General features: G+C 38.0%; 1 protein-coding gene across 13 annotated transcripts in view; it reads right to left on the bottom strand.

Moving 5' to 3' along the window:
• LCLAT1 (lysocardiolipin acyltransferase 1) overlaps positions 1–26,077 on the bottom strand; it is a 185,657-nt gene that overhangs the window by 101,683 nt on the left and 57,897 nt on the right. For 9 of the 13 annotated variants that reach the window (XR_013526133.1, XR_013526132.1, XM_008980920.5 and 6 more), the window contains 2 exons: positions 9,651–9,819; positions 3,347–3,545 (listed from right to left, as the gene is read on the bottom strand). Coding sequence is in view for 11 of the 13 variants with exons in the window: in XM_035272876.3 (XP_035128767.1) it covers positions 3,347–3,545; positions 9,651–9,819 (368 nt within the window). In the remaining 2 variants the exon portion in view is untranslated. Of the gene's footprint in view, positions 1–3,346; positions 3,546–9,650; positions 9,820–25,135; positions 25,240–26,077 lie in introns of all 13 variants that reach the window. The other 4 variants (XM_078348443.1, XM_017964435.4, XM_035272881.3 and 1 more) reach the window with 1 other exon arrangement.

Here is a 26,077-nt window from a genome sequence, read left to right as displayed (position 1 = left end):
TTTTTAATTGAAGAATTTAAACACTTTACATTCAAGCTTGTTATAGGTGAGGACTTATCCCCACTACTTTTAAATTGATTTCTGGTTATTCTGTATATCCTTTACCTTTCTTCCTTACTGTTTCTGCAATTTGGTGATTTTCTGTAGTGTTAGAGTTCCTTCTCTTTTTCATCTATATATCTGTTCTACCAGTGTGCTTTATCTGCATGTTTTCACGATGGTTAGATATGCCTTTTTTTGTTCCAGATGAAGAAGTAATTAATCATTTCTTTTAGGGCCAGTCTAGTGATGATGAATTCTCCTTTTTGCTTATCTGGGAAAGACTTATTTCTTCTTCATTTCTAAAGAATAGCATTCCCAGTTATAGTATCCTTGGCTGTCAGTTTTTTATTTCAGCATGTTGAATATATCATCCCATTCTCTCCTGGCCTGTAAAGTTTCTGCTAAGAAATCTGCCATTAGTCTGATGGGGATTCCCTTTTATGTGACTTTGTACCTTTCTCTAGCTGTTTATAGAATTCTCTCTTTGACTTCTGAACGTTCGACCATACAGTGCCCGCCCTGGAGAAGGCCTTTTCAGGTTAAACTTATCTGGATGAAGATCACTGGGCTTCCTGTATCTGGACATCCATATCACTCCCAAGACTTGGAAAGTTTTCAGCTATTATTTCATTAAGTAGGTTACAATGCCTTTTTTTTTAACCTCTTCTTTCCAATTCCCATAATGCAAAAATTGATCACTTAATGGTGTTCCATATGTTCTGTACGCTTTCTTCATTCTTTATTTTGATCTGACTGGGTTATCTGAAAACACAAGCTTTCAGATTCAGAAATTCTTTCTTCTGCTTGATCTAGTTTATTGTTGAAGCTCTTGATTTTATTTCATTTACTGAATTTTTCAGTTTCAAGATTTCTGTTTGGTTCTTTTTTACACTATCTACCATGTTCCTGAATTTCTCATTCAGATCATGATTTATTTCCTGATTGTGTTTGAATCCTTTATCTGTGTTCTCTTGTATTTTGCTGAGTTTCTTTAAGATCTTTATTTTGAATTCTTTTTCAGGTATTTGATGGGTTTCCTCTATTCTGGGGTCCATTAACTGGAGAATTCTTGTGTTCCTTTAGAGTATCAAGTTTCCTTGCTTTTTCACATTTCCTGTGTCCCTACACTGGTATCTATGCATATGATGGCACCATCACTTTTTCCAACTGTATGGTATAGCTTTTATAGGGAAAAACTTTTTCCTGTAGATATGTCATATAGTCAGTTGGGTAGAGTGCTTTGACTTTGGTTCCCTATAAAAACAGTAATATAGACTCCATATGATTTCTTTGGCTTTCATCAACATCAGTGGTGTCTGTGAGTGCCTCAGTAGCCTAGGCTGCAGCGGTTTGTGGATGCTGCAGTGTGGCTTTACAGGAGGCAGGGACACTGGGAAGGCAAATCTTTTGGCCCTGGAGGGTGAACGCATGCATGCACACAATGCCACCAGAAGGGACAGAGTTGCCAGCAAGCCCCAGTTGCATATCATTCTACTCTTAATCTTCTTCTCCCCACTCTTAGTACTCTTCAATTCATGAAGATGGGAGGGCAGAAGAAAATGTTTTGGAATTTACTTCTCTTCATTAATCAATTGAAAGTTTATGGCATTTTATGTCTTCTCATACTACACAGACAGGTGATACATGGTTTTCTTTCCTCTCCTTGATTTCATATTTTTTTAAAAATAAAGGTGACAAAAAATACACAGTTGCCACTGTCCTACAAAAACCTTTGTAAGAAGACTTTTAATTATGGATTCAATCTCTATTAGACACACCATAGAGATTGAATGTGGCTTTTTCAATTTCTGTTAATGTCAGATTTTGTCAGTTCCATTTTTCTGTATTTTTTAAATCTCATATACTTTTAAAGTCACTGGCATATTGTTATTCTTATTATCCTGTTAGCATATTTCATTTAGAATCAATCTTGCTATTGGTAATATGGGCCGTTTTTTATTTATCAGTCCTCTGGCAACTTTTTAAATACTGAGATCTACGACACATCTTGAATCTGTGAGGTCTATGCTCCCTCCCTTAGAATCTTTGAGGATGGTAACTGCTTCTACCAATAACATATGGTAGGAGTGATGCTATTTGAATTCTAAGGCTAGGTCATAAAACACCTTGTAGCTTCTTGCTAGTTCTCATGGGAGAGTGTTCTCTAAGAAAAGCCAGCTGCCATATAAGAAATCTTACTAACCTGAGACCTCTATATTGGAAAAGTGGCAAAAGGAAAGATAAAACGAGTACAAAAGCAATTAAAACACAAAGAGTAAATCAACCACAAATACCCTTACTAGTCTACCCTTACTGGCCTATCATGTGAGGGCCTGACCTTTGCCCTCACAAATCATAAACCATGTCAGTACACTAACAGACACAGGGTTTAAGAGGGTAAATAGTTTAAATAAGTAAGAAATGTTACCTAGGTAAACCACAGAAGTATAAATGTAATTAATGAGGCTATCAGGAGTATACAGTGGGTACCCATGTGAATAACTGGTTTGAATATATTATAATCTGTTCCCCTCCCTTATTTAACATTAAGTAGCAAGTTGAGAAAAGAGGCCATATGTTTTTAACATGCAATGCTGAAATATCGCTACTTCTCCAACACACAATGAACATGTTGTATTCCTAGCCATTTAAAATAAATATTTCCAGGAACTTTAATATTATATTATATAAGCACAACCGGGCTTGGTGGCTCATGCCTGTAATCCAAGCACTTTGGAGGCCAAGGTGGGCGGATCACGTGAGGTCGGGAGTTCAAGACCAGCCTGACCAACAAGGTGAAACCCTGTCTTTAAAAAAAATTTTTTTAAAAAAGGCTTTTTTAAAAAAAGTTATAGTTTGGGGAAGTCCAGAAAGTACCAACACCTAGTATAATGCTTGGAACCTAGGTATTCAATTAATATTTACTACATAACTATAAATGAATCAGTCAATGTCAAGTACTTTATCAGCACAGACCAGTTTCTGGCCTAAATCACAAATACTACATGCAATAAAAAGTTACTTAACTATTAATTCATGTCCTTCAATTTGGTGATCCTCAGACACTATATATCCATTTCCTTGAGAAGTGTTTATTTCTCTTTCAGAATAATACTTTAAAAAAAGAGATTAAAATAAAGTCATCTGCCATAGCAGATCCTCTAAAGACAAAAGAACCTGAGATTGTTTTTAGCCCAATGAGGATAAAAATAGAATCCCTTTAATGCCTAAGTCAGTTTTACAGTGGGTGCATTACATATAAAATGAACGAACCACTTAAAATAATGTATGAGTAATAACCTACCGAATCCAGGAACACTTTTGAGACTGGCTTTGAGGCAAATTTTCTCCAATCTGAGGTAGCTGTATCTCATCAGACAATTCCACAGGAACATCCAGTCCATTCTTGTCCGATGGTTCATGATAATGACACTTCTTTCTCCAGGAACAAATGCATCCCCAGTTATGATCACTTTTACACCAAACATGGTCTCCAATAGTGCCTAAGAAAATAATACAGATACAGAGTAAATCAAAGTTACGATTTTCCATACGTAAATTTTGTCATGCCCTATAAGTAAATCTTACGATTTCTAATAAGTTAAAGTATAGTATTTCCCAACATCCTTGCCTCTATAATAAAAAATTGGGGGGGTGAGATTATCTAGAAGATATCAAGCACTATTTCTATTTTAAGCTTCTGGTGATTTCCTAATTAAAAAATGCTAACTGTCCTCAAAATCAAGATTCTCTTATTAAGTAAAAGGAAAATATAGGTCGGGTGCAGTGGCTCACGCCTGTAATCCCAGCACTTTGGGAGGCTGAGGCGGGCGGATCATGAGGTCAAGAGATCGAAACCATCCTGGCCAACATGAAACCCCCTCTCTACTAAAAAATACACACAAAAAAATTAGCTGGGCATGGTGGCACGTGCCTGTAGTCCCAGTTACTTGGGAGGCTAAGGCAGGAGAATTGCTTGAACTTGGGAGGCGGAGGTTGCAGTGAGCTGGGATCGTGCCACTGCGCTCTACCTAGCATGGCGCCTGGTGACAGAGCAAGACTGTCTCAAAAAAAAAGAAAAAGAAAATATAAAAGGTGTATATGACGATTCTACTGTGTAATATTTTAGGGATATCGATAAGTAACATTATTATCTTTTTTTCTAGAAAGAATAGTCAAAAAAATTAGCACTGGATACAGGGGGTGGGAAAAAAACCCCGGAAGTTAAACTGTTCATTTTATAGCTTCCTGTACTACGATATTTTAAAAACAAAAACATAGATCTTTATTCTGACAATATATACAGAATAAATTAACTATACATCTAAAATGCTACAAGCCTTTAGCACCTATAATAGTACCTGGATTATAGTAATGTTCAAATATTTGCTGAACTTGCTTAATTCACTTTTCTGATGGCCAGGTATACAATATATATGAAATATTTAGAAAAACACTATACTATAGGCTTAGAATTCTTGAAAGTAAAGTCACAGATTATAATAAAACTTGATTATTGATTTCAAATTCTTATTTGAATTTTCAAATTATTTACATGTAACAAATTTACTAGTTAATGTTTGACTTATTAATAAAAGGAAAATTGATCTAAAGGCAAAATATAAAATGCAGAATCAAAAGTTCTCTTGGTGAGTATCATAATAATCCTGATCAAAGTATAGCCAATAGAAAAACTGTGTTATATTCATATAATGGGGAAATGATACAACAATGAAAGTAGATGAACTACAACTATCTACAGCAACATGAAAGACACACAGAAGCATAATTTTGAGAGACAGCAAAACAAAAACATATACAATAAATGTCAATTACAAGACTTTCTAAAAGATTAAGGTATTGTAAAGGTGATTATATAGATGCTAAAATTATAAAGAACAAGAAGGAAATAATTATCTTAAAAGTCAGATTAATGCCTACTTCTACCAAAAGGAGGGCGTTTTCATTGGAAATCTAGGTAGACTGCTGAAGAGCTGGCAATGTTGTATTTCTTGACTTGATTGACAGTTACACTCAAAATTATTTATTAAACTATACATTTGTGTTTTAATTACTTTTCAGTATGTTTGCTATACTTCACAACAAAAAGTATTTTTTTAAAAAAAAGCAATACAAAACAGTAAGGTTTTGAAAACATAATAAACATAATCAATAAAACAAAAGTTCAAAATAATATTAGCTAAAGAAATACACTAGAAAGTAAAAAGAAATTAGAAAAGTTATATGTTCAAATTGTTGCAGAGTAAAAGCATTAACATCCTGATACAAAATCATTTGGGCTAAGTAGCTACAGATATCCCATAGGTCCTCATTAAGTTACTTTCCCACAGATGAAGTTCACTTTAAGCATGGGTATTTAGTACCTATTATGTCCTAGAAGGATGGCCTCCAAGAGGTCAATAAAAATGTATTCCTCTTAAGCTGTATATAAAGATATGTCAATGTGTGCATATCCTCTGCTAGGTAAAATGCTTGGGGTTTTCTTCAAATTTTCAAAAGGGTCCATAACTGCTCAACTAATTATAACCCCTACTTCAGAAAGTCCTTTGAAAGTGAAATACCTACATGGAAGACTTCGGGGTAAAAAGGATTATGGCAGAGTCCTCCAGGCTTGGACCCACAACAAAAAATATCCCTTTTTCTACTTCTAAGTATAAAGGGCCATCAAGTACCAAAACATATCACTGAATTATACATCCTGGGCCAAGGTATATGTATCAAGTTACCATATAAGGTTAGTTTGGATGACCTCCACTCTACTTTCCAAATATGATACACTTTTAAGTTTTTGCAAAGAAATGGAAAGTGAAATTCCCTTCACTTAGTTGACAGGAAAAAGAAGTTGACTGTTAGTTGTGTGTTGTACAAAAGAAAAGAGATAAAAATCTTCTTTTTTTTTTTCTGAGAGAGAGTCTTGCACTGTCACCAAGGTTGGAGTGCAGTGGCGTGATCTTGGCTCACTGCAACCTCTGTCTCTCAGGTTCAAGAAATTCTCCTGCCTCAGCTTCCCGAATAGCTGGGATTACAGGTGCCCGCCACCACACCCAGCTAATTTTTTGTATTTTTAGTAGAGACAGAGTTTCACCATGTTGGCCAAGCTGGCCTCAAACTCCTGACCTCATGATTCACCTGCCTCGGCCTCCCAAAGTGCTGGGATTTCCCAAAGTGCTGGGATTACAGGCGTGAGCCACTGAGCCAGATCAAGAGTTAAAAGTCTCAAGCCTATAAATCCCAAACCTCAAATCTAACTCTATAAACGCAATTTCTAATATATGATACCTGTGGATCCCAAACAATCCTTTTTCATTATGAAAAATAATAAAATAAACAATTCAAGACCAGGATGGGAGTGGAGGCTCACGCATGTAATCCCAGCACTTTGGGAGGCTAAGGCAGGAAGATCGCTTGAGGCCAGGAGTTCAAAACTAGCCTAGACAACACAGCAAGACTCCAGCTCTACAAACAATTTTTAAAAGCCGGGTATTATGGCACATGCCCAGAGCCTTAGCTACTCAGGAGGCTGGGGCAGAAGGATTGCTAGAATCCAGGAATTTCAGGTTACAGTGAGATTTCACTGCACCACTGCACTCCAGCTGGGCAAGAGAGTGTTGTCTCCAAAAAAAAAAAAAAAAAACCACCAAGACTGTGTGTCCAGGAACATCTCATATAACATGACATTCTCTCCCTTGACATCCAGCATTCTATGAGAATATGCCTGAAAGTTATAAATAACCTTCTGGGCAGCCAAGATCTCAAGTCCACATTAATCATTTGTAACATCAGATGAGACATATCCAGTCAACCTTATTTACAGCTCCTGCAAAGGCAGAAAAACAATTATACTACATAGAAATAAAATTGTAATATCTATAAAGAACTCTAGAATTCCAAACTAAAAGAATGGGAAAAAAGACACTATTCTCAGATTTCTAATGTTTATTTTATTTCCAGTAAGGAGATAATAGTGTCAACAGTAATAAATCTTACAAAATTTTATAATACATAGTTTCTTATATTAAGAGTAACAATTCTCATAATTTTTATGTAATTGGTCAAAGATTTCTCTGTGTATTATTTAATAAAAATATGGGAACATTTTCCGAGGATCTTTTATTTACCACTACTTACTACGTCCAAGTGTTCCAATATGAAAACAAAGATGAGAGTGTTTCCTCTCATGATCACAGAGAAAGTTTTGCCATCATGCCTGCTGCTGTCACTCTCATTTATCATTCTAATGGATCTTTATTTAGTCTGAGGTAATAACAACTCATCTACACATCTGCTTTTGCTTTTCAGGCTCAGCTTAGGTCTGGCTCCCCAAACCCCTAGACACTTGAGGCTTTGCAATCTCAACTCATTCTTCAAACACTGAGTACCCACTTTCTTAAGAGCAACAGTGTAGACAAAAATCACATTCAGCCATTTGTGTTTATTGAACACCTGTTTTGTGCTAGGACTGGAATGGTATCAAAAGGCTGTGGAAGAAAGTTGTGCCCTGGATAGACAATTAGAAAATGATCTCTAAATTCCTAAGGCATGATTTATGGTGAAAGGACAGAACTCCCAGTAATTTTTATAATCCCTGGTAGTAATCAGACTGTTGGTTAGAGTCAGAATTTTGAGAAGCAAAAACTGCTCTGAGCACATGCTGAGTTTGACCATTACAATAGTGATTATGTTGAACAGAATGGTCCAAAAATGAAAGGAACAAAGACATGCTCTCCAAATTATAGAAACATTCAAAGAAAGACTGAATGGTCACCCTGCAAATGGTTCTAGAAGGGACTCTTGCACACACAGTTAGGTTAGACAAAGTGACCTCTAAGTCTCATCTAATTCTAAGATTCTAAAACATTTCACTGCTATGCCTCTTTTAGCACAGAAAATGTGCTCCTTAAAAATAGTAAGACAAGAAAAATCTTGCCAACAAAATCATTTTAATCCACAAGAGAAACTTAACGAAAGAGCAGATCATTTTGTGACTATTTTTGTGAAGCAATAATTAGTTTAAATACGTTTATCCTAATTTATTTTTAGTTGAAAATTATTTTTAACTTTCTGGGATTGCTTAAAATAAAGTACATCAATAAGGGATAAAGCAATAAATTTTAGATTAAATTCACTCTGAATTTAAAAATAACATTTTGCTATTGCTTAAAAATAAAAACTCCTTTAGCTCCTTCTACAAGTATGAGATAAAAGGTGATAAAAGACACCCTTGACAGTTCTTCTCTGTTTCTTTCAACAGAGATGTTCACTGTCTCAAAACTAGAATATCAATTTTTCTGTAACCTAGCTATAAGGAATTCAAAGTCTATACATTTCTCAACTAGAAAAACTTTCTCTGCCCAATATGCTGTAACTAGTAAATGAAACAGCTGAGTGACAGCAGTTTTCCAAATTTATACTAATTTTTTACTAGTACTGTGGTAGTTAAATCTCACCTATGTGTTAAACTGTCCAAACAGCTAATAAAGCAAAAGTTAGGAATAGATGAAATTATCTTTGAAAATCTCATAAGATGGTGCATCTCAAAAGATCACACTATCAATAAGTCCAGCTCAGCCACTTGTCTCCCAAAATTGTACTATATTGCTATTACTCTACCTGACCATCAGACAAAGTGATTGGTTTGTATTTATTTATTTATTTTGAGACAAAGTCTCACTCTATCACCAGGCAGAGTGAGATCCTGCCAACTACTCTTGTAATCCCATCACAAAACAAAATATACTTATATTAAAAAAGCAAGAAGAAATTTTGCCTAAAAGACCAGCCCTGACAGAGTAAAAGGTACTAGACATCACCCAGATGACATAAGGGAAAATATGGCTATAATTAATGAATAAATGAGAAATCTCAAGAAAGTAAGAGACACAATAAAGAACCCAAAATAAATTCTAGAACTTACAATATTTTAAACAGAAATTCACTAGATGAACAAAACAGCAGAATAAAGATGACAGAAGAAAGGGTCATTGAGCTTGAAAACAGATAAACAGAAATCATTCAATATGAAGAATAGAGGAAAAAATACAGGGAAAGAAAAAAGAGAGCCTTTGTGACATGTGTAACAAATCAAACATACATATAATTGTAGTCCCAAAGTGAGGAGAGAATAAGTCAGGAAAAAAAAAATGTGAAAAAATGGGTCTAAAATTTCTCAGTTAAAAAAAAAACCAACCAACCAACCTACAGATCTAAGAAGCCCATTGGAACACAGAAAAATACATTCAGCCCTCCACATCCTTGGGTTCCGCATTTGTGAACTCAAACTCAAACAATCATGGATCAAAAATATTCACGGAAAAAAAAGGATGGCTGAGCCTGTACTGAGGATGCACAGACTTTTTATTCCCGTCATTATTCCTAATACAATTCCCAAACAATAACGACTATTTACATAGCATTTACATTGTATTTGGTATTATAAGCAATCTAGAGATTATTTAAAGCATACAGAAGGATGTGCATAAGATACCTGTAAATATTGGAGGGACTTGAACATCCATGGATTTAGGTATCTATCAAGGGTAGGGGGCACTCTAGGACAAGCAGACAGTCTCCTCTGGTGTGTAACTTACCACAGGGAGGGTGAGCCAGGTTGCCACAAGGCGGTTGTTGATCCAGCGATACCAAGATGGGTTTACAAACATCAAAGGTAAAAAGGGACCCAGCATGAAAATGCTTCCAAAAAAGCTTCCCCAAAACAGAGTCAGTATAAAGTAAATCCCTTTCCATGACACCATGATTCTGAAAGATATAAAAAAGGATATAGTTTGTTACTATGCATTTAATGTCTCAACTTCAATTTCAGAATGATGAAGCATAAAATCATCTTTAACTATAGGGCTACAGAAAGGCTCTCATAAGCAATATAAGAGCCTGAATTTCAAAGAGATGACCCTACTACATGCTCTACTGGTCTAACAAGTTGCCAGTACTTGATACTCTCTGGCCAGGAACTCACAGCTGTAATCCCAGCACTTTGGGAGGCCAAGTGCGGGCCAATCACTTGAGGCCATGAGTTCAAGACTAGCCTGGCCAACATGGTGATACCCCATCTCTACTAAAAATACACAAATTAGCTGGGTGTGGTAGTGTGCCTGTAATCCCAGCTATGTAAAAGGCAGAGCTGAGGTAGAGGTTGCAGTAAGCCAAGATCACACCACTGCACTCCAGCCAGGATGACAGAGTCAGACTGTTTCAAAAAAAAAAAAAAAAAAAAGAAAGAAAGAAATTGATATTCTCAACAGAATAAATGTCTGACCTCAAAAAGAGTTATCTAGTTTAAGAAGCCTTTGTCCCCACTTTGGATCCATTCCAAGACCCCCAGTGGATGCTTGAATCACAGATAGTACTAATCCCTACATATACTATACATGCATACCATGATGAAGTTTAACTTACAAATTAGGCATGGTGAGAGATTAATATTATTAATAAAGTATTATTAAGTAAAATAAAGGCTCCTTGAACACAAGCACTGCTATACCTTAACAGTCAATCTGATCACCAAAATGGCTATTAAGGACTAACAAAAGGCAGGCAGCAAAGCATATGTTGCGTCAAGTACTGGACAAAGGGATAATTCACATCCCAGATGTGACAGAGAGGCACGGCATCAGATTTCACCCACTCACTACTCAGAATGGCACACAAATTTTAAAACCCATTAATTGTTTATTTCTGGAATTCTCCATATAATATTTTCAGACCACAGCTGACCTCGGATAACAACCTGCAGAAAGCAAAACTGTGGGTGAGGAGGGGCTACTCTACACCTAAAAACAATGGCAATTCAGCAGAGTATATTGAAATTTTTTTAAAAATTCAGAAATATTGATTCTTTACCTTAGAATCTAAAAATAACATCTTGGGCACCTGCCCTTAAATTGGTTCTTTATGAGTTGAAGGGTTAAGGAGAACTCAGACTCTTCACTGGCTATTTCCAAGGGATTACTATAGGGGGTCCTCATAAGCAAAGCATCATACTGATGTTTTAAAATAAATGCTTGTTGGAAACACGATCTAAAATACATACACATTTGATTTTATAACCTAAACTATATTAGAGAAAGACTATGTTTTGTCTCAAAATAAAATTGTTAGAAAGAGTAAAACAATTTTTAAAAAAGGCCTTAAAATCTACATAGTAAAGAAGGAATGCCAGAGATCAAGACCTCTGAATATTATAAAAGAATCACAATGAGAAACAGAATAAATTTTCAAATGTCATGGTGCTTTTTTTAAATGACACACAGACAAAAACAAAACAGGTCAAATTCCTTAAAACATACAATCAAGACTGACTACTAAGTGTTTTTTGTTTGTTTGTTTGTTTGTTTGTTTGAGACAGAGTCTTGCTCTGTAGCCAGGCTGGAGTGCAGTGGCATGATCTCAGCTCACTGCAATCTCCGCCTCCCAGGTTCAAGCAATTCTCCCGCCTCAGCTTCCCGAGTAGCTGGGACTACAGGCACGCGGCACCAGGCCCATCTAATTTTTGTATTGTCAGTAGAGACGAGGCTTCACCACGTTGGCCAGGATGGTCTTGATATCATGACCGCGTGATCCACCCACCTCGGCCCCCAAAAGTGCTGCGATTTCAGGGTAAGCAACCATGCCCAACCAACTACTAAGTATATTTTAAAATTTCTGCTGATACTTGACAGTAGTACGTGTATAAAATCCTTCAAAATACAAACTGAATAAAAATACCAACTAAGAGCTGGCTTTTCGCTAAACTCTAGATCTAAACTTTTTAAGAGGTGGGGTAGTGGAGTAAGGGCAGAGAAAAAGACCACTGGAAAGCAGCAGGCTGAATAATTCCCAGAACCCACATAGGGCCTGGAGTGGTCTGTGTTACCACCTATCCTCAACTTTTATTTTTCTGAGGCTCAGATCCTTCTCTTTGCATTGATGACACTACAGCTAGCTTCTCCCCAGGGGGAAAAAAAAAACCCTACAAATGTCTAAATTGGTATTTTCAATGCCTACTTCCTTTTATACACCCACCCCACCCTGCCTCGATCCACAATCCTGCAATGCTCAGTGCTACTGCTCTATTTGAAAACCCTGTAACTACGTTTTTCTATCTACTGGTTATTTTGTTTTGTTTTTTGTTTTTGCCAGTCAGTGACTAGCTAGCTCTATGTTTAGACACTCACCCCTCAACTCCCTACAGGGCCACACTTCACATTGTATCCATATATAATGCTCCCCCCATCAAGGCTCTGGCATGCTTCTTCCTCACCAATTTCTGATTTGATGTGATTAACAGAAAAAATATAAAGTAGCTTAGCTATCATCTAATAAGATCTTTTCATTATGCAGTGATGAAGCTGAGGCTCAGGAAAGTTAAGAAGACTTTCCTAAATCCACATAACAAATTCGTAGCATCAAATCTTTTCTGCCTACTGCTTCTTCAGATATATCATGCTCTCTTTCTCCTACTAAGGGGCCAGAAATTAGCACCAAAATATGTCTCTAAACATAGACTTAAAGAGGTAGAAAGGTCCCATGAATACACTGGGATTACTCAGACCAAATCTAATCTCAAATTACTTTTCCATCCTACTTCTATCCCTTCCCTTTCAATCATTTGTTGATTTTCAATGATTCAATAAACATACAAAGATATCCCAATTACTGTGTGCCAGAGACTATGTTAGTCATCTAGGGATACAACATTGAATATGACAGAAATTGCAAAGCTCTCACAAATCTAATGGTCTCTCCATCTCTTCCTTATTAGCTCCTATGTGGCTCTGCATTTAATGTAGCCCTATTCTGTATCTTCTTCCAAGTCTCAAGAGTTTGATGGACAAAGTTGGTTCAGAATTATGCTAACCATAAACTTATTTGGAATAGTTAAAAAAAAATTTTAAAAACAATAAAACTACTGATAATACCAGGAGCTGAAAAGGATGTGGAGCAACCAGAACTTGAAAACATTGCTGATGGGAATGGAAAATGGGATGGCCACTTTGGAAAAGTTTGGTAGTTTCTTAATATGCTAAATGTACACTTATAATAAAACCCAGAAATTCTACTACTGAATATTCAAGACAAATGAAAATCTATGTTCACATAAAAACCTGTACATAATTATTTACAGCAACATTATTCATAGTTACCAAAAACTGGAAACCACTCAAATGTCAGTGGGGGAGAACGGATAAACAAACAGTAGTACATCTACATAATAGCATACTACTCAGAATAATGACAAACTACATGTTGAGTTAATCTCAAATGCATTATATTGAGTGAAAGAGGCCAGACTCAAAATATAAGATTTTAAAATATTTTACTGGATTATTTCATTTATATGACATTCCAGACAAAGCAAAACCAAAGGAGAGGGAAGAAGATCAGTGGTTGGCAAAGATTACAAGTAGGAAGGTGGTTTGACTACAAATAAACAACCCAATAGGAGTTTAGGGGATTGGCCTGGAGCAGTGGCTCACGCTTGTAATCCTAGCACCTTGGGAGGCCGAGGTGACGGATCACAAGGTCAGATGATGGAGACCATCCTGGCCAACATGGTGAAACCCGTCTCTACTAAAAACACAAAAATTAGCTGGGTATGGTGGTGCATGCCTATAATCTCAGCTACTCGGGAGGTTGAGGCAGGAGAATTCCTTAACCAGGGAGTCAGAAGGTTGCAATGAGCAGAGATCATGCCACTGTACTCCAGCCTGGCAACAAAGCAAGACTCCGTCTCAAAAAAAAAAAAAAAAAAAATAGAAGAAGAAGAAGTTGTTTAGGAGGTTGAGAAAACTATTCCATTTCCTGATTAGGCTATATTACAGGAAAGCTGTCCTGATCCAGACCCCAAGAGAGGGTTCTTGGCTCTCATGAAAGAAAGAATTCAGGGTGAGTCCACAGGGCCAACTGAAGTTTATTAAGAAAGTAAAGGAATTTAGAATGGCTACTCCACAGACAGAGTAGCCCCAGGAGCTGCTGGTTGCCCATTTTTATAGTTATTCCTAGATGATATGCTAAACAAGGGATGATTATTTATGCCTCCCCTTTTTAGACCTTATAGGGTAACTTACTGATGTTGCCATGGTGTTTTTACGCTGTCTTGGTGCTGGTGGGAGTGTGGCAGTGAGGACGACCACAAGTCACTCTCGTCACCATCTTGGTTTTGGTAGGTTTTGGCTGACTCCTAACTGCAACCTGTTTTATCAGCAAGGTCTTTATGATCTGTATTTTGTGCTGACCTCCTATCTCATCCTGTGACTTAGAATGTCTTAACCGTCTGAAAATGCAGCCCAGTAGGTTTCAGCCTCATTTTATCCAGCTCCTATTTAAGATGCAGTTGCTCTGGTTCACACAGCTCTGACAGTCACAATACTATACACACTTGTGAAAATCCATAGAATGTATAGTCTTTAAAAAGTGAACCTTACTGCTTGTAGATTTTTAAATAAATCTTTAAAAAATTATGCTATGTGATAGAAAATCTGACAGTATTTACTGTTATCTTATACTTTGGGGAATTCTGCATTTTTGGATTGTTTCAATTATAGTAACACCTAAAATATATCTAGTTTTTAAAATATGCCAGGCATTGTTTCACATATTTTACATGTAGACCTGTTCACCAGTCATAGCAATCTCATACATAATGTAGGTATTTTCATTACCTTAATTTTACATATAAAGATATTGAAGCAGCAAGTGGTTAAGTAACTTACTTAAGGCTACCCAGCTAGTAAATAACAAAACTGGAACTTGAAGCCAGGTAACTTGGTATCAGAATCCACTCAGTCTAAAATGTTACACTATGCTTCTTTTTAAAGAATATATTACATTTGTAGTTAAATACACCTATTTTTAAATAATTTGGCTATAAAGATGTTACAATTATAAATTAAATTTTTAATACCTCATACAAAAATTATTCTGAATTTTTCAATTTATAGAAACTTAGTGAGAAAGCCGTATGTTTTTATTATCTTACTATTCTTCAATGCCTAATGTAATGCATAGCACACCAAAACTCGGGGAGGGGCAAGGAATGGGAGCTGCCAGCTTCTGCAGAAAGTCAGCTTAAATAACTGACAAATTAAATATCTAATCTTTTTAAAAAGCTTTAAAATAAAAAAGACCACATGACTGAAAATTTAAAACACTGCAATTAATATATTTTGTACATTCTTTGTATAATACTGACAGCTTTTTAAAAAAGACATTTGAAAAATAGCATAGTTTTAAAACGGCATATAACATTTTATTGACAAATAATAAGAGTCAGATATAACAGACACAGAGAAGTGAACTGTAGATAATTCTCAAAAACTATGACTACTTCAAGTGTAACCTAACAAATTTTCCCAGATGACCACTTTCCTTTCCATGAATTAACAACGATCTTAATAACCCCATTAATAACCACATTAATTTCCTAGCTCATAGTATCTGTAATCCTAGCTACTCGGGAGGCTGCAGCAGGAGAATGGCTTGAACCAGGGAGTCGGAGGTTGCAGTAAGCCAAGATCGCACCACTGCACTCCAGCCTGGTAACAGAGCAAGACTCAGTCTCAAAAAAAAAAAGTTTCGGAGGCTGAGGATACTGTTCTATTTCCTGATTAGGTTATATTACAGGAAAGCTGTCCTGATTCAGACCCCAGGTGGTTGTGGGAGGGGAGAGAATATTCCAGGCAATAACCTGCAGAGTCACAGAAATTTGAAACAGCATGGCTTAATCATCCTTGCCCATGGTGTCTAACAATCTATAGTTCAAACCACTGCATCACCAAACAAAAGATAAAATAGAGTACATGAACCATGACACACCCACCTAGACTTCTTACTCAGTTGCATATGCTATTCCTACAGTGCGACAACGTGGGAGGATACCCCCTGACAAAGATTAACGAACTCCATTAAGGATACCCATAGTTCCTGGCTCAGGAAGGAAACATACTTTCATACAATCTCCTTAGTTATTTTATTCACATAACAAGTCAAGAGTCAGCAACTAGTATTACTCTCAGAGTCTAATGGAGAAGCTAAGTATGAAAATAAATGATTGCAATTCACTGTGATACGGGCTGTAATAGAAGAACAGGAGGTATTCCACAGGTGTTAAGGGTAGATCAAAGTAGACAATATGAACTCTGCTAACAGGAATTAACGAAGGCATTAGACTCTTGGCGGATAAGTGGTTGTGGGAGGGGAGAGAAAACTCCAAAAAATAACCTGTGGAGTCACAGCAATTTGAAACAGCATGGCTTAATCAGAAAACTTTTTAAACTCATATTACTGAGGTATAGGGTACACAATGGTGGGTGGGGGAGGGGCGCTACAAGAAACCACAAGAACATAGGCCCAAGGGACAAAGTCACACACCCAGGCCAGGATAGCCAAGAAGACTACATTTGCCAGGTCACTAGGGGTGGAGGAAAAAATTCTAAGGCATGAGTCATGTTTTACAATAAATGTTAAAAATGAAATGTATATAAACGTTTCAAAAGTGAATTGTATAAAACAAACTCAATCAGTATATGGATTGATTTTGTTAAGAGCCTTCTCTGGACTTAAAAACAGAGTGCATGGGACTTGTTGGCAAAAATCCCAGGACTGACAGATGCTGGTGTCACAGAGGTCTGTGATGAAGCACCAACACTCAACAGCCAGAGGATCACAACCGCATTACTTAACCTGGACATCTCACTTATGAAGAGAGGAGGTTAGGGAAGAACCTCTCTAGGGCCTCTACTAACACAGAAATTCTAAATAGGCTATCTTTGGGCCACCTAACACTTATCAGGCACTTTATAGAGGGCTCTTGGTATTTACATATTTAACACACAGATATGCAACTATTCATGAACAATCCAAAGGTCATGACACGGAAGTAATCTGCTGAAACTCAAAGCTGAATTGTGAACACTGCAAGGCTGATGTCAAAAAACAAACCATTTAGGTAGTAATGACTCTGGCCAACTGTCACTAACCACAAAAAGCCTTTATTCTGTTCTACCTACTTCATATGCACTTCTTGGGGTAAGTGATAGCTATAGGAGATTTGTAAATGCAAAGGTTTAAAAGGACCTTGTTATATCCCTTGACAATGTCAAGTATGTCCTAAAATAGACACTTGACATTCTCATGTAATCCAAACAAAAGCCTCAAAAGCAAGGTGTTGACTTATCAGTAGTATTTACAAGTAAAGGAATGAAGGATTTAGTTCCATTAACGAGTCCCTGATACTGTTTATTCTGAGAGACGTAAGAGAACGTATAACCAAGGACATTCTCAGAAAAATGCAGTTGTGATCCCTAAAAATATGAGACAGGTCTCCGTTAATTTAGAAAGTTACCAAGGTTGAGAACAGGCAACTGAGACACAGCCTCAGGAGGTACTGATGACATGTGCCAAGGTGGTCAGAGCACAGTTTGGTTTTAAACATTTTAGAGGGACATGAGACCTCAATCAACACATGTAGGATGAACATTTGGTTCCATCTGGAAAGGCGAGACAACTACAAGTGGGGAGGGCACTTCCAAGTCATAGGTAGATGAGAGACAAATGGTTGCATTCTTTTGAGTTTCTGATTAGCCCCTCCAAAGGAGACAATCAGATCAGCATTTATCTCAGTGAGCAGAGGGGGTGACTCTGAACAGAATGGAAAGCAGGTTTGCTCTAAGCAGTTCCCAGCTTGACTTATTCCAAAGCTGAGTGATTTTAGGGGCCCAAGATAGTTTTCTTTCACACAGAGAAGAGTCCAAAACTGCAAAGTTTAAAGGCCAAAAAGTAAATAATGAATCAAAAAAACATATAATGAGTTAAACTTTTTTTTTTTTTTTTGGAGACAAAGTCTCTCTGTCACCCAGGCTGGAGTGCAGTGGCACGATTTTGGCTCACTGCAACCTCCGCCTCCTGGGTTCAAGCCATTCTCCTGCCTCAGCCTCCCAAATAACTAGGATTACAGGCATCCGCAACCACAACAAGCTAATTTTTATATATTTTTTTTAAGTTGAGACTGGGTTTCTTCATGCTGGCCAGGCTGGTCTCAAACTCCTGACCTCAGGTGATCCACCTGCCTGGCCGAGCATATTGTTTAAGCAACTGCAAACTCATTTATTCATGAGACTAGGGATCAATAAAGTACACACAACACCAACCAACTCCATTATACTAAAGTTGCACTTCTTGCATTTTACTCTACTAACTAGGGAACTCTAGAAATTCCCCATTTTTTCCAAAAATGTAGGAAAATGAAAATTAACTTGTGCTGACTTATATATACACATATATTTATATATTTAAACATATAAGTATAGTTAAATGTAGCAAATTATATATTTATGTATTATAACTACATATTAATAATCAATCTAAACTCAGTTCAGATTCAACAAACTTTCCAATGAAAAACTCTCAACATATTTTGTGAAATATGTTCATTAGTGATCAGTAAAATATAAATTAAAATAAGGTACCATTTTCCTTCTATTTCATTAGAAAAATTGAAAATGCTTATAATATTTAACATTAGCAGGGCTATAGATGCAAATGTATTTTGCTATTTTGCTACTAAGACTGTAAATAAAGTACCACCCTTTAGGTTAGTAATAAGGCAGTATTTGTCAAAATAGAAATGTGCATTTTTAATTAAGAATAATTATATTTCAAGAACTCTATCATGCAGAAATATTTATAGGAGTACACAAAGAAATGGGTACAACATTGTTCACGAAGTAGAATGTGGAATAATAAACAGTGGGTAGCTGGGTGTGGTGGCTCACACCTGTAATCCCAGCACTTTGGGAGGCTGAGGAGGGTGGATCACAAGGTCAGGAGATCGAGACCATCCTGGCCAACATAGTGAAACCCCTACTAAAAATACAAAATCAGGCTGGGCATGGTGGCACGTGCCTGTAATCCCAGCTACTCGGGAGGCTGAGGCCGAAGTATCACTTGAACCAGGGAGTCGGAGGCTGCAGTAAGCCAAGGTCATGCCGTTGCACTCCAGCCTGGTGACAGAGACTTTGTCTCAAAATAAATACACACACACATACATACATACATACATACTAATAAACAGTGGGCAATAATAAAGCTTACCAATAAGAGAAGAGGGAACATTTATTTTAATGTTTGTTATGAAATACTAAGCAGGCATTCAAAAGAATAAGAAAATTCTCATCTCTGATATGATAGGGTATCCTTGATATTCAGTAAATAAAACCAATTGCAAAATATAATAGATGGCATGATCCCATTTTTTTGCCTTAACAAGCCAAATTTTTAAAAAGTGTATACGCCTGTGTATATTAGTGTATGTGAGTACACATATTTCTAGGTGTATTAATAGATCTGATTTCAATAGAGGGGCATAGTAAGCTCAAGACCATGCCGCAAAGAGGCTATCTGGAGGTAATTATCCTCTCAATCTCCATCCACCCTTTTATCTCCTGCAAGGGCTTCCTTCCCCTTGACCTCAAACTGAAAATAAGGGAAAAGTGCTGCCCCACAGGTCTCCTGAGGCAGACAAAAGAAAAGAATGGAGAGCGGGTCCAAAAGGCATAGAGAAGACATCCAGCAGAACAATATGAACGTAAACAAAATGAGAAGTTACGAAGCATTATCTAGAATATGAGAACTGTTTTTATTTATACATACATTATACAGTGGTTAATTTTTTGTGTTTTTGCTTACATGTATTTGTTAATTTTGATAAAAACAAATGTGTCATGAAAGAAAATAAGAATTGCAAAAACTAAAAACAAAATTAAAAAGGTCTGAAGAGATTCCACATTAAGATGAAATATCTAATTTTGTTCTCTCAAAAAACATACTAAAAATTCTACACTTACAAAGATAAGGATAACCAAAAAGAGAACAACATTTTAAAAGCTGGAAAGCAGAAAGCCAAATGTTGACTATCTTGGCAGACCTGAAAAGACAAAGTGTAAGCCAGCAGAGGAAAAAGTTGAGAACAAACCCACAGAATCCTCCTAAGGCCTCAGAAGCAGAAGCAGCAGGTACCACCGAATACAAACGGGGATAAATGGCAGTTTGCCAAACAAAGAGGATTAGGTAAAGAGTGAAAAGCAGGTGGATTCCTAGATTCCCTTCTCTCTCTGCACCTCTGGGTAACTGTTCCTCTCCTATCCCAGCATAAACCTGCATGTGTATTCTCTAGAGAAGGTAAAACAGTTTCCCAATTAGGAAATGCACAGTTTAGGGCATGGACAGTGAGATTAAGTGACAATATACCTGCAGAATCCTGAATGCTAAAACTTCAGACCATCTTCCCTGGATGGGCTATCAGATGGCTGGCAACATGATCTTTAGACCTATGCCAGCTGTACTGTAGAACATTCTGGAATGATGGAAATTTTCCCTAGTTATGCTGTCTAAAACTGCAGCCACTAGGTACATGTAGCCATTGAACATCTCAAGTGTGGCTAGTGCTACTGAGGAAATGAATTTTTAACTTAATTTTATTTAAATTTAAATAGCTACATGTGGGTAGTGGCCATGATATTGAACAGCACAGTCCTAGGCAGAAGACTGGAGCATACTCTCTGGGGAGTCTGAGGAAGATGAAAATACAGAACCAGGCCAGGTGCAGTGGCTCACGCCTATAATCCTAGCACGTTGGGAGGCCAAGGCGGGCAGATCACTTGAGGTGAGGAGTTCGAAAATACTGAAATATTGAGGGATTCCCTAATAAACAGCCCACATAAATCACCCCTCAGTAAGGCTCAAAGTTCATAAGCCTCACCTACATGCAAGCCTCTACATGGCTTTCTAAGTCACCCATTTTTTATTATGAACAGGTTAACAAGACTTCTGAACAAATACTAACGTAACATTAGAGACTAAACAGAAAAAAAGCATACTTAAAGTAAATAAACTATTCAGGGAGAAAAAAACTTTAAAGAAAACTATCTTTAACGTTTTTAAAAAGACAAGAAATACCGCATTCAGGAAACAATAACATGTTCCTGTGGGAAAATAAAATGAAGAAAGGAAATATCCAGAGAATAAAAGAACTACTGAAAGTTTAAAACAGCAAAGATGATTAGCAAAAGTTATATACAACAAAAGAGTTAGAAAACAAAGTTAAGAAAAAAATCTCCCGAAAAGTCCAGCAGAAGATAAAGAGATGGAAAGTAGAAAGAATATGAAAGGGCCAAGACAGGAGGTCCTGTTTGCCAGTAATACAAGGGCCAAAACGAGAGTTGTGAGAAATTGGAGAGGAGGAAATCAGCAACAACAAACTCAAAAAACTTCCCCACAACTGGAGTCAGAGACATTCCACATTAACAGAGCCTACTAAAAGCGAAGATAATGGATGAAAACAGATGCTCACCAAGGAACATCACTGTAACGTACAGGACAGTGGAGACAAAGAACATTCCACAAACCTTCTAGAGAGGAAAAAACAGATCACATACAAAAGATTAAAAATTAGACCAGCTTTGAACATGTCAGCAGCCAATACCAGGAGCAAGACAAAAACAGAACAATGCCTACAAGATTCTAAAGAAAATTATTTCCAACCTGTCCCTGCAGCAAGTGTTAGGATAGTTAGCATAAAACACCATCAGACGTGCCAGGTGTCAAAGTGACTTCCCACACAATCTTTTGAAAATAAGCTACTGGGAAATGGGCTCCACTAAAAGGAGTAAAGAAAGACGGAAGGAGATTTGAAATACAGCAAACAAGAGATCATCATAGATGAGAGGCCAGTAAAGATAACCCTGAAGGGAGATTTCAGGATGACTACTATACATAAGATAGAGAAGGCATTCAGTACAACTTTTGAGAGCATGGCATAGGAGGAAGACTCTCTGAAAGCTGTATCCCCAAAATCCTTGCTACTAAACAAACCAACTGTTTGAGTCAAGAATAAACTGCCAGGTGAACCTGGCACAAATTCTCATCTGTACTTGGCTTCTTGACCATGCGCTAATAAAATTCCTGCTCGCCCTGCCACATTTGGCTTCCACATCAGCTGATGACACTCATTTTATCTGTCATAAAGTACTCTGCTTTGATTGAGCATGGTGGCTTATGCCTGTAATCCCAGCACTTGGAATGGCCAAAGCCGGTCAGGAGTTTGAGACCAGCCTGACCAACATGCGAAACCCCTTCTCTACTAAAAATACAAAAGTTAGCCAGGCATGCACTTGTAGTCCCAGCTACTCAGGAAGCTGAGGCAGGAGAATCACTTGAACCCAGGACACCAAGGTTGCAGTGATCACGCCACTGTACTCCAGCCTGAGTGACATTATTTCGTTTTTTTGAGACTCTGCCTTAAAAAAACGAAAACAAACAAGCAACCAGTACTCTGCTTTGACCTAATCCTGAAATATGGAGACAACACATGATGAATTTAGAAACAGAAAATATGTTCCCACTGGACAGCTAACATCTGCAGAGTCCTGTCAGATGCCCTGATTATGGTGAGCCCTGTTTCCCAGAACTCTTTTGTGCATGAACTTGTCCACTACCACAATGTTCTATTTCTTTTTCTTTTTTCTCGAGATGGAGTCCTGCTCTGTCACCCAGGCTGGGGTACAGTGGCGCGATCTCGGCTCACTGAAACCTCCACCTCCCAAGTCCCAGTTCAAGAAATTCTCCTGCCTCCACCTCCTAAGTAACTGAAATTACATGCACACGCCACCATGCCCAGCCAATGTAGTAGAGATGGGGTTTCACCATGTTGGCCAGGCTGGTCTTGAATTCCTGACCTCCTGACCTGCCCACTCACAATGTTCTATTTCTTAAGGATCATGGCTACATGTGTGTTTGCCAACAATGAATTTTAAAATATCTATAGCTAGCTTTGAAAATTTTGCCAATCTAAACAAATTAGTTCACACTGCTGATAAAGACATACCCGAGACTGGGCAATATACAAAGAAAGAGGTTTAATGACTTCCAGTTCCACACGGCTGGGGAGGCCCCACAATCATGGCAGAAGGTGAGAGGCACATCTCACATGGCAGCAGACAAGAAGAGAGTGCTTGTGCAAAGAAACTCCCCTCCTTGAAACCATCAGATCGAGGGCCTGGTGCAGTGGCTCACACCTGTAATCCCAACACTTCAGAAGGCCAAGGCAGACGGATCACCTGAGGTCAGGAGTTCGAGACCAGCCTGATAAATAAGGTGAAACCCTGTCTCTACTAAAAATACAAAAATTAGCCAGGCATGGAGGCACATGCCTGTAACCCCAGCTACTCTGGAGGCTGAGGCATGAGAATTGCTTGAACCCAGGAGGCAGAGGCTACAGTGAACTGAGTTCACATCACTGCACTCCAGCCTCGGTGACAGAGTGAGACTATGTCTCAAAAACAAAAAACAAACCAAAAAAAACCCATCAGATATCATGAGGCATATTCACCATCAGGAGAACAGCACAGGAAAGACCTGCCCCTGTGATTCAATTACCTCCCACCAGGCCCCTATGAGATTTGGGTGGGAATATAGCCAAACCATATCAACACACAAACCATATACCGTAAGTTCTTCTAATTATATGGTACAACAGCAACAACAAAAAATGTTTTTAGGGGCCAGGCACAGTGGCTCACACCTGTGTAATCTCAGCACTTTGGGAGGCCAAAGTGGGAGGACTGCTTGAGTCCAGGAGCTCAAGACCAGCTTGGGCATTATAGCGAGACCCTGTCGCAAAAAGACAAAACAAACTAGCAAGGCATGGTCACGTAAACCTATAGTCCTACTACCTGGGAGGAAGGTAGGAGGATCCCTTGAGCCTAAGACGTTAAGGTTGCAGTGAGCCATGATCATGTCACTATACTCCAGCCTCAGCAACTGCGCCCAGTTGCTGTCTCAAGAAAAAAAAGTCTTTAGTGATCACTACCACTATCCTGAGTGGAAACAACAGGGAAAGAACAGCACTTTTATTTCATTTACTTTTATATTACTCTAGTTTTTTAGAGTATAAACATGTATTAATTTACAATTAAAAATATTTGAAGATAGCTGACTAAACGACAGATGAAACAGCTGCCACTGAGGGACTGAGATGACTAGTGCTCTCCTAACAGATCTTCAGAGGAAAGGCACAGAAGCTAGGCTAAGAGGGGAGGATGCAGAGAACCTTGCACAGGGCTACCACCCATAGGGACTAGTTCCTGGCCCTCAACAACTCAGGAGAAATGGATGACTTGAACCAGCAAGGAGTAACCCACTCTTGCCACCAGCCTCTAGAATTCAGCAGGAGACCCTCGATCACCATGGACACTTGAGTTGGCAGGGAGAGCTGCTTAGAGAAGTAATGGGGCAGCAAGCTTGCCAGAACTGACAGCAAACCAACCCCAAAACTAGCAGAAGGCAAAAATAACCAAAATCAGGGTTGAACTGAAAGAGAATGAAACACAAAAAAAAAACGTTCTCAAGATCAATACACCCAAGAGTTGGTTTTGTGAAAAAATTAGTAAAATAGACTTGCTAGCTAGACTAATAAACAAAAAGAGAAGATCCAAATAAACATAATTTGAAATTACAAAGGGGATATTACTGAGGGACTTCTCTTCCCGGGTTCATGAGGGGCATGGTTTCAAAGGCAGGAGTTTCCGGGCTCCACGCATCCATCCTGGAACCGTGGGGAAACAGAGGGGTTTCAAATGTAAAGGCCTTTGTCTGGGTTTCCCTCACTGAGACTAGGTGGGGAAAGCCATGTGGGCTCCATTGTCCCAAAAACCCACCGAAAGCTCTAGGAGGAAAGGGTTCTGTAACTCAGAGTTGTGGACAAAGTAGCTAATCAGTATCAGAGTCAAAGATCAATCATTCCAGAGGAAGTTTGAAAGAACTCCTCTCATTGGACGAGAACATGAACGGGGAGGGAATAACTCAAAGGTTAAAACCCCAGCTGCTCCTACCTATACAATTCCTTCTCTGGGTCCCCTCCAACAACAGCATGGGAGCTGTCTTTCTTTCTTTTCTTTTTTCTTTCTTTCTTTCTTTCTCTCTCTCTCTCTCTCTCTCTCTCTCTCTCTGTCTGTCTGTCTAATAAATTGCTTTTCCACAAAACTCTTTGCGTCCACGATATTTATTCAAACGGCAAACTCACCATGCCTCTGGGGCCCCTTTCCCCATACTTCGGGATTAGCAAGGCTAAGAACCTCTTCAGAATGGGAAGTTGGATATGCTCCCCTGGTTACATTACCACCAACCCTAGAGAAATAAAAATAACCGTCAAAAACGACTATGAACACATCTGTACACACAAACTAGAAAACCTAGAAGAGATGGATAAATTCGGGGACACATACACCCTCCCAAGAGTGGGCCAGGAAGAAATCCCTGAACACATCAATAACAAGCTCCAAAACTGAATCAGTGATAAATAGCCTATGAACCAAAAAAAACAAACAAACGAACCCGGAACTAGACTGATTTCAAACAAAGAAGAGTTGGTACCATTCCTACTCAAATTACTCCAAAAAATTGAGGAAGAGAGACTCCTCCCTAAGCCATTCTTTGAGGCCAGCATCATCCTGATAGCGAAACCTGGCAGAGACACAATAAGAAAAGAAAACTTCAGGCCAGTATCTTTGATGAACATCAATGCAAAAATTCTGAACAAAATAATGGCAAACTGAATCCAGCAGCATATCAAAAAGCTTATCTACTACAAGCAAGTAGGCTTTATCCTTGGGATGCAAGGTTGATGCAGCATACACAAATCAATAAACTGTGACTCATCCATAAAAAGAACTAAAGACAAAAACCACATGATTATCTCAATTAATGCAGAAAAGGCATTTGATAAAATTCAACACCCCGTTCATGCTGAAAACTCTCAATACACTTGTCTTTGAAGGAACACACCTCAAAATAATAAGAATCATCTATGACAAACCCACAGCCAACATCATAATGAATGGGCAAAAGGTGAAGGCATTCCCCTTGATAACCGGCACAAAATAAAGATGCTCTCTCTCATCACTCATATTCAACATAGTATTGGAAATCCTGGCAGAATGATCAGGCAAGAGAAAGAAATAAAGGG

The sequence above is a fragment of the Callithrix jacchus genome, chromosome 14 (assembly GCF_049354715.1).
Source record: "Callithrix jacchus isolate 240 chromosome 14, calJac240_pri, whole genome shotgun sequence".
NCBI classification, from domain to species: Eukaryota; Metazoa; Chordata; class Mammalia; order Primates; family Cebidae; genus Callithrix; species Callithrix jacchus.
This window is presented reverse-complemented; position numbering and strand designations above follow the sequence as displayed.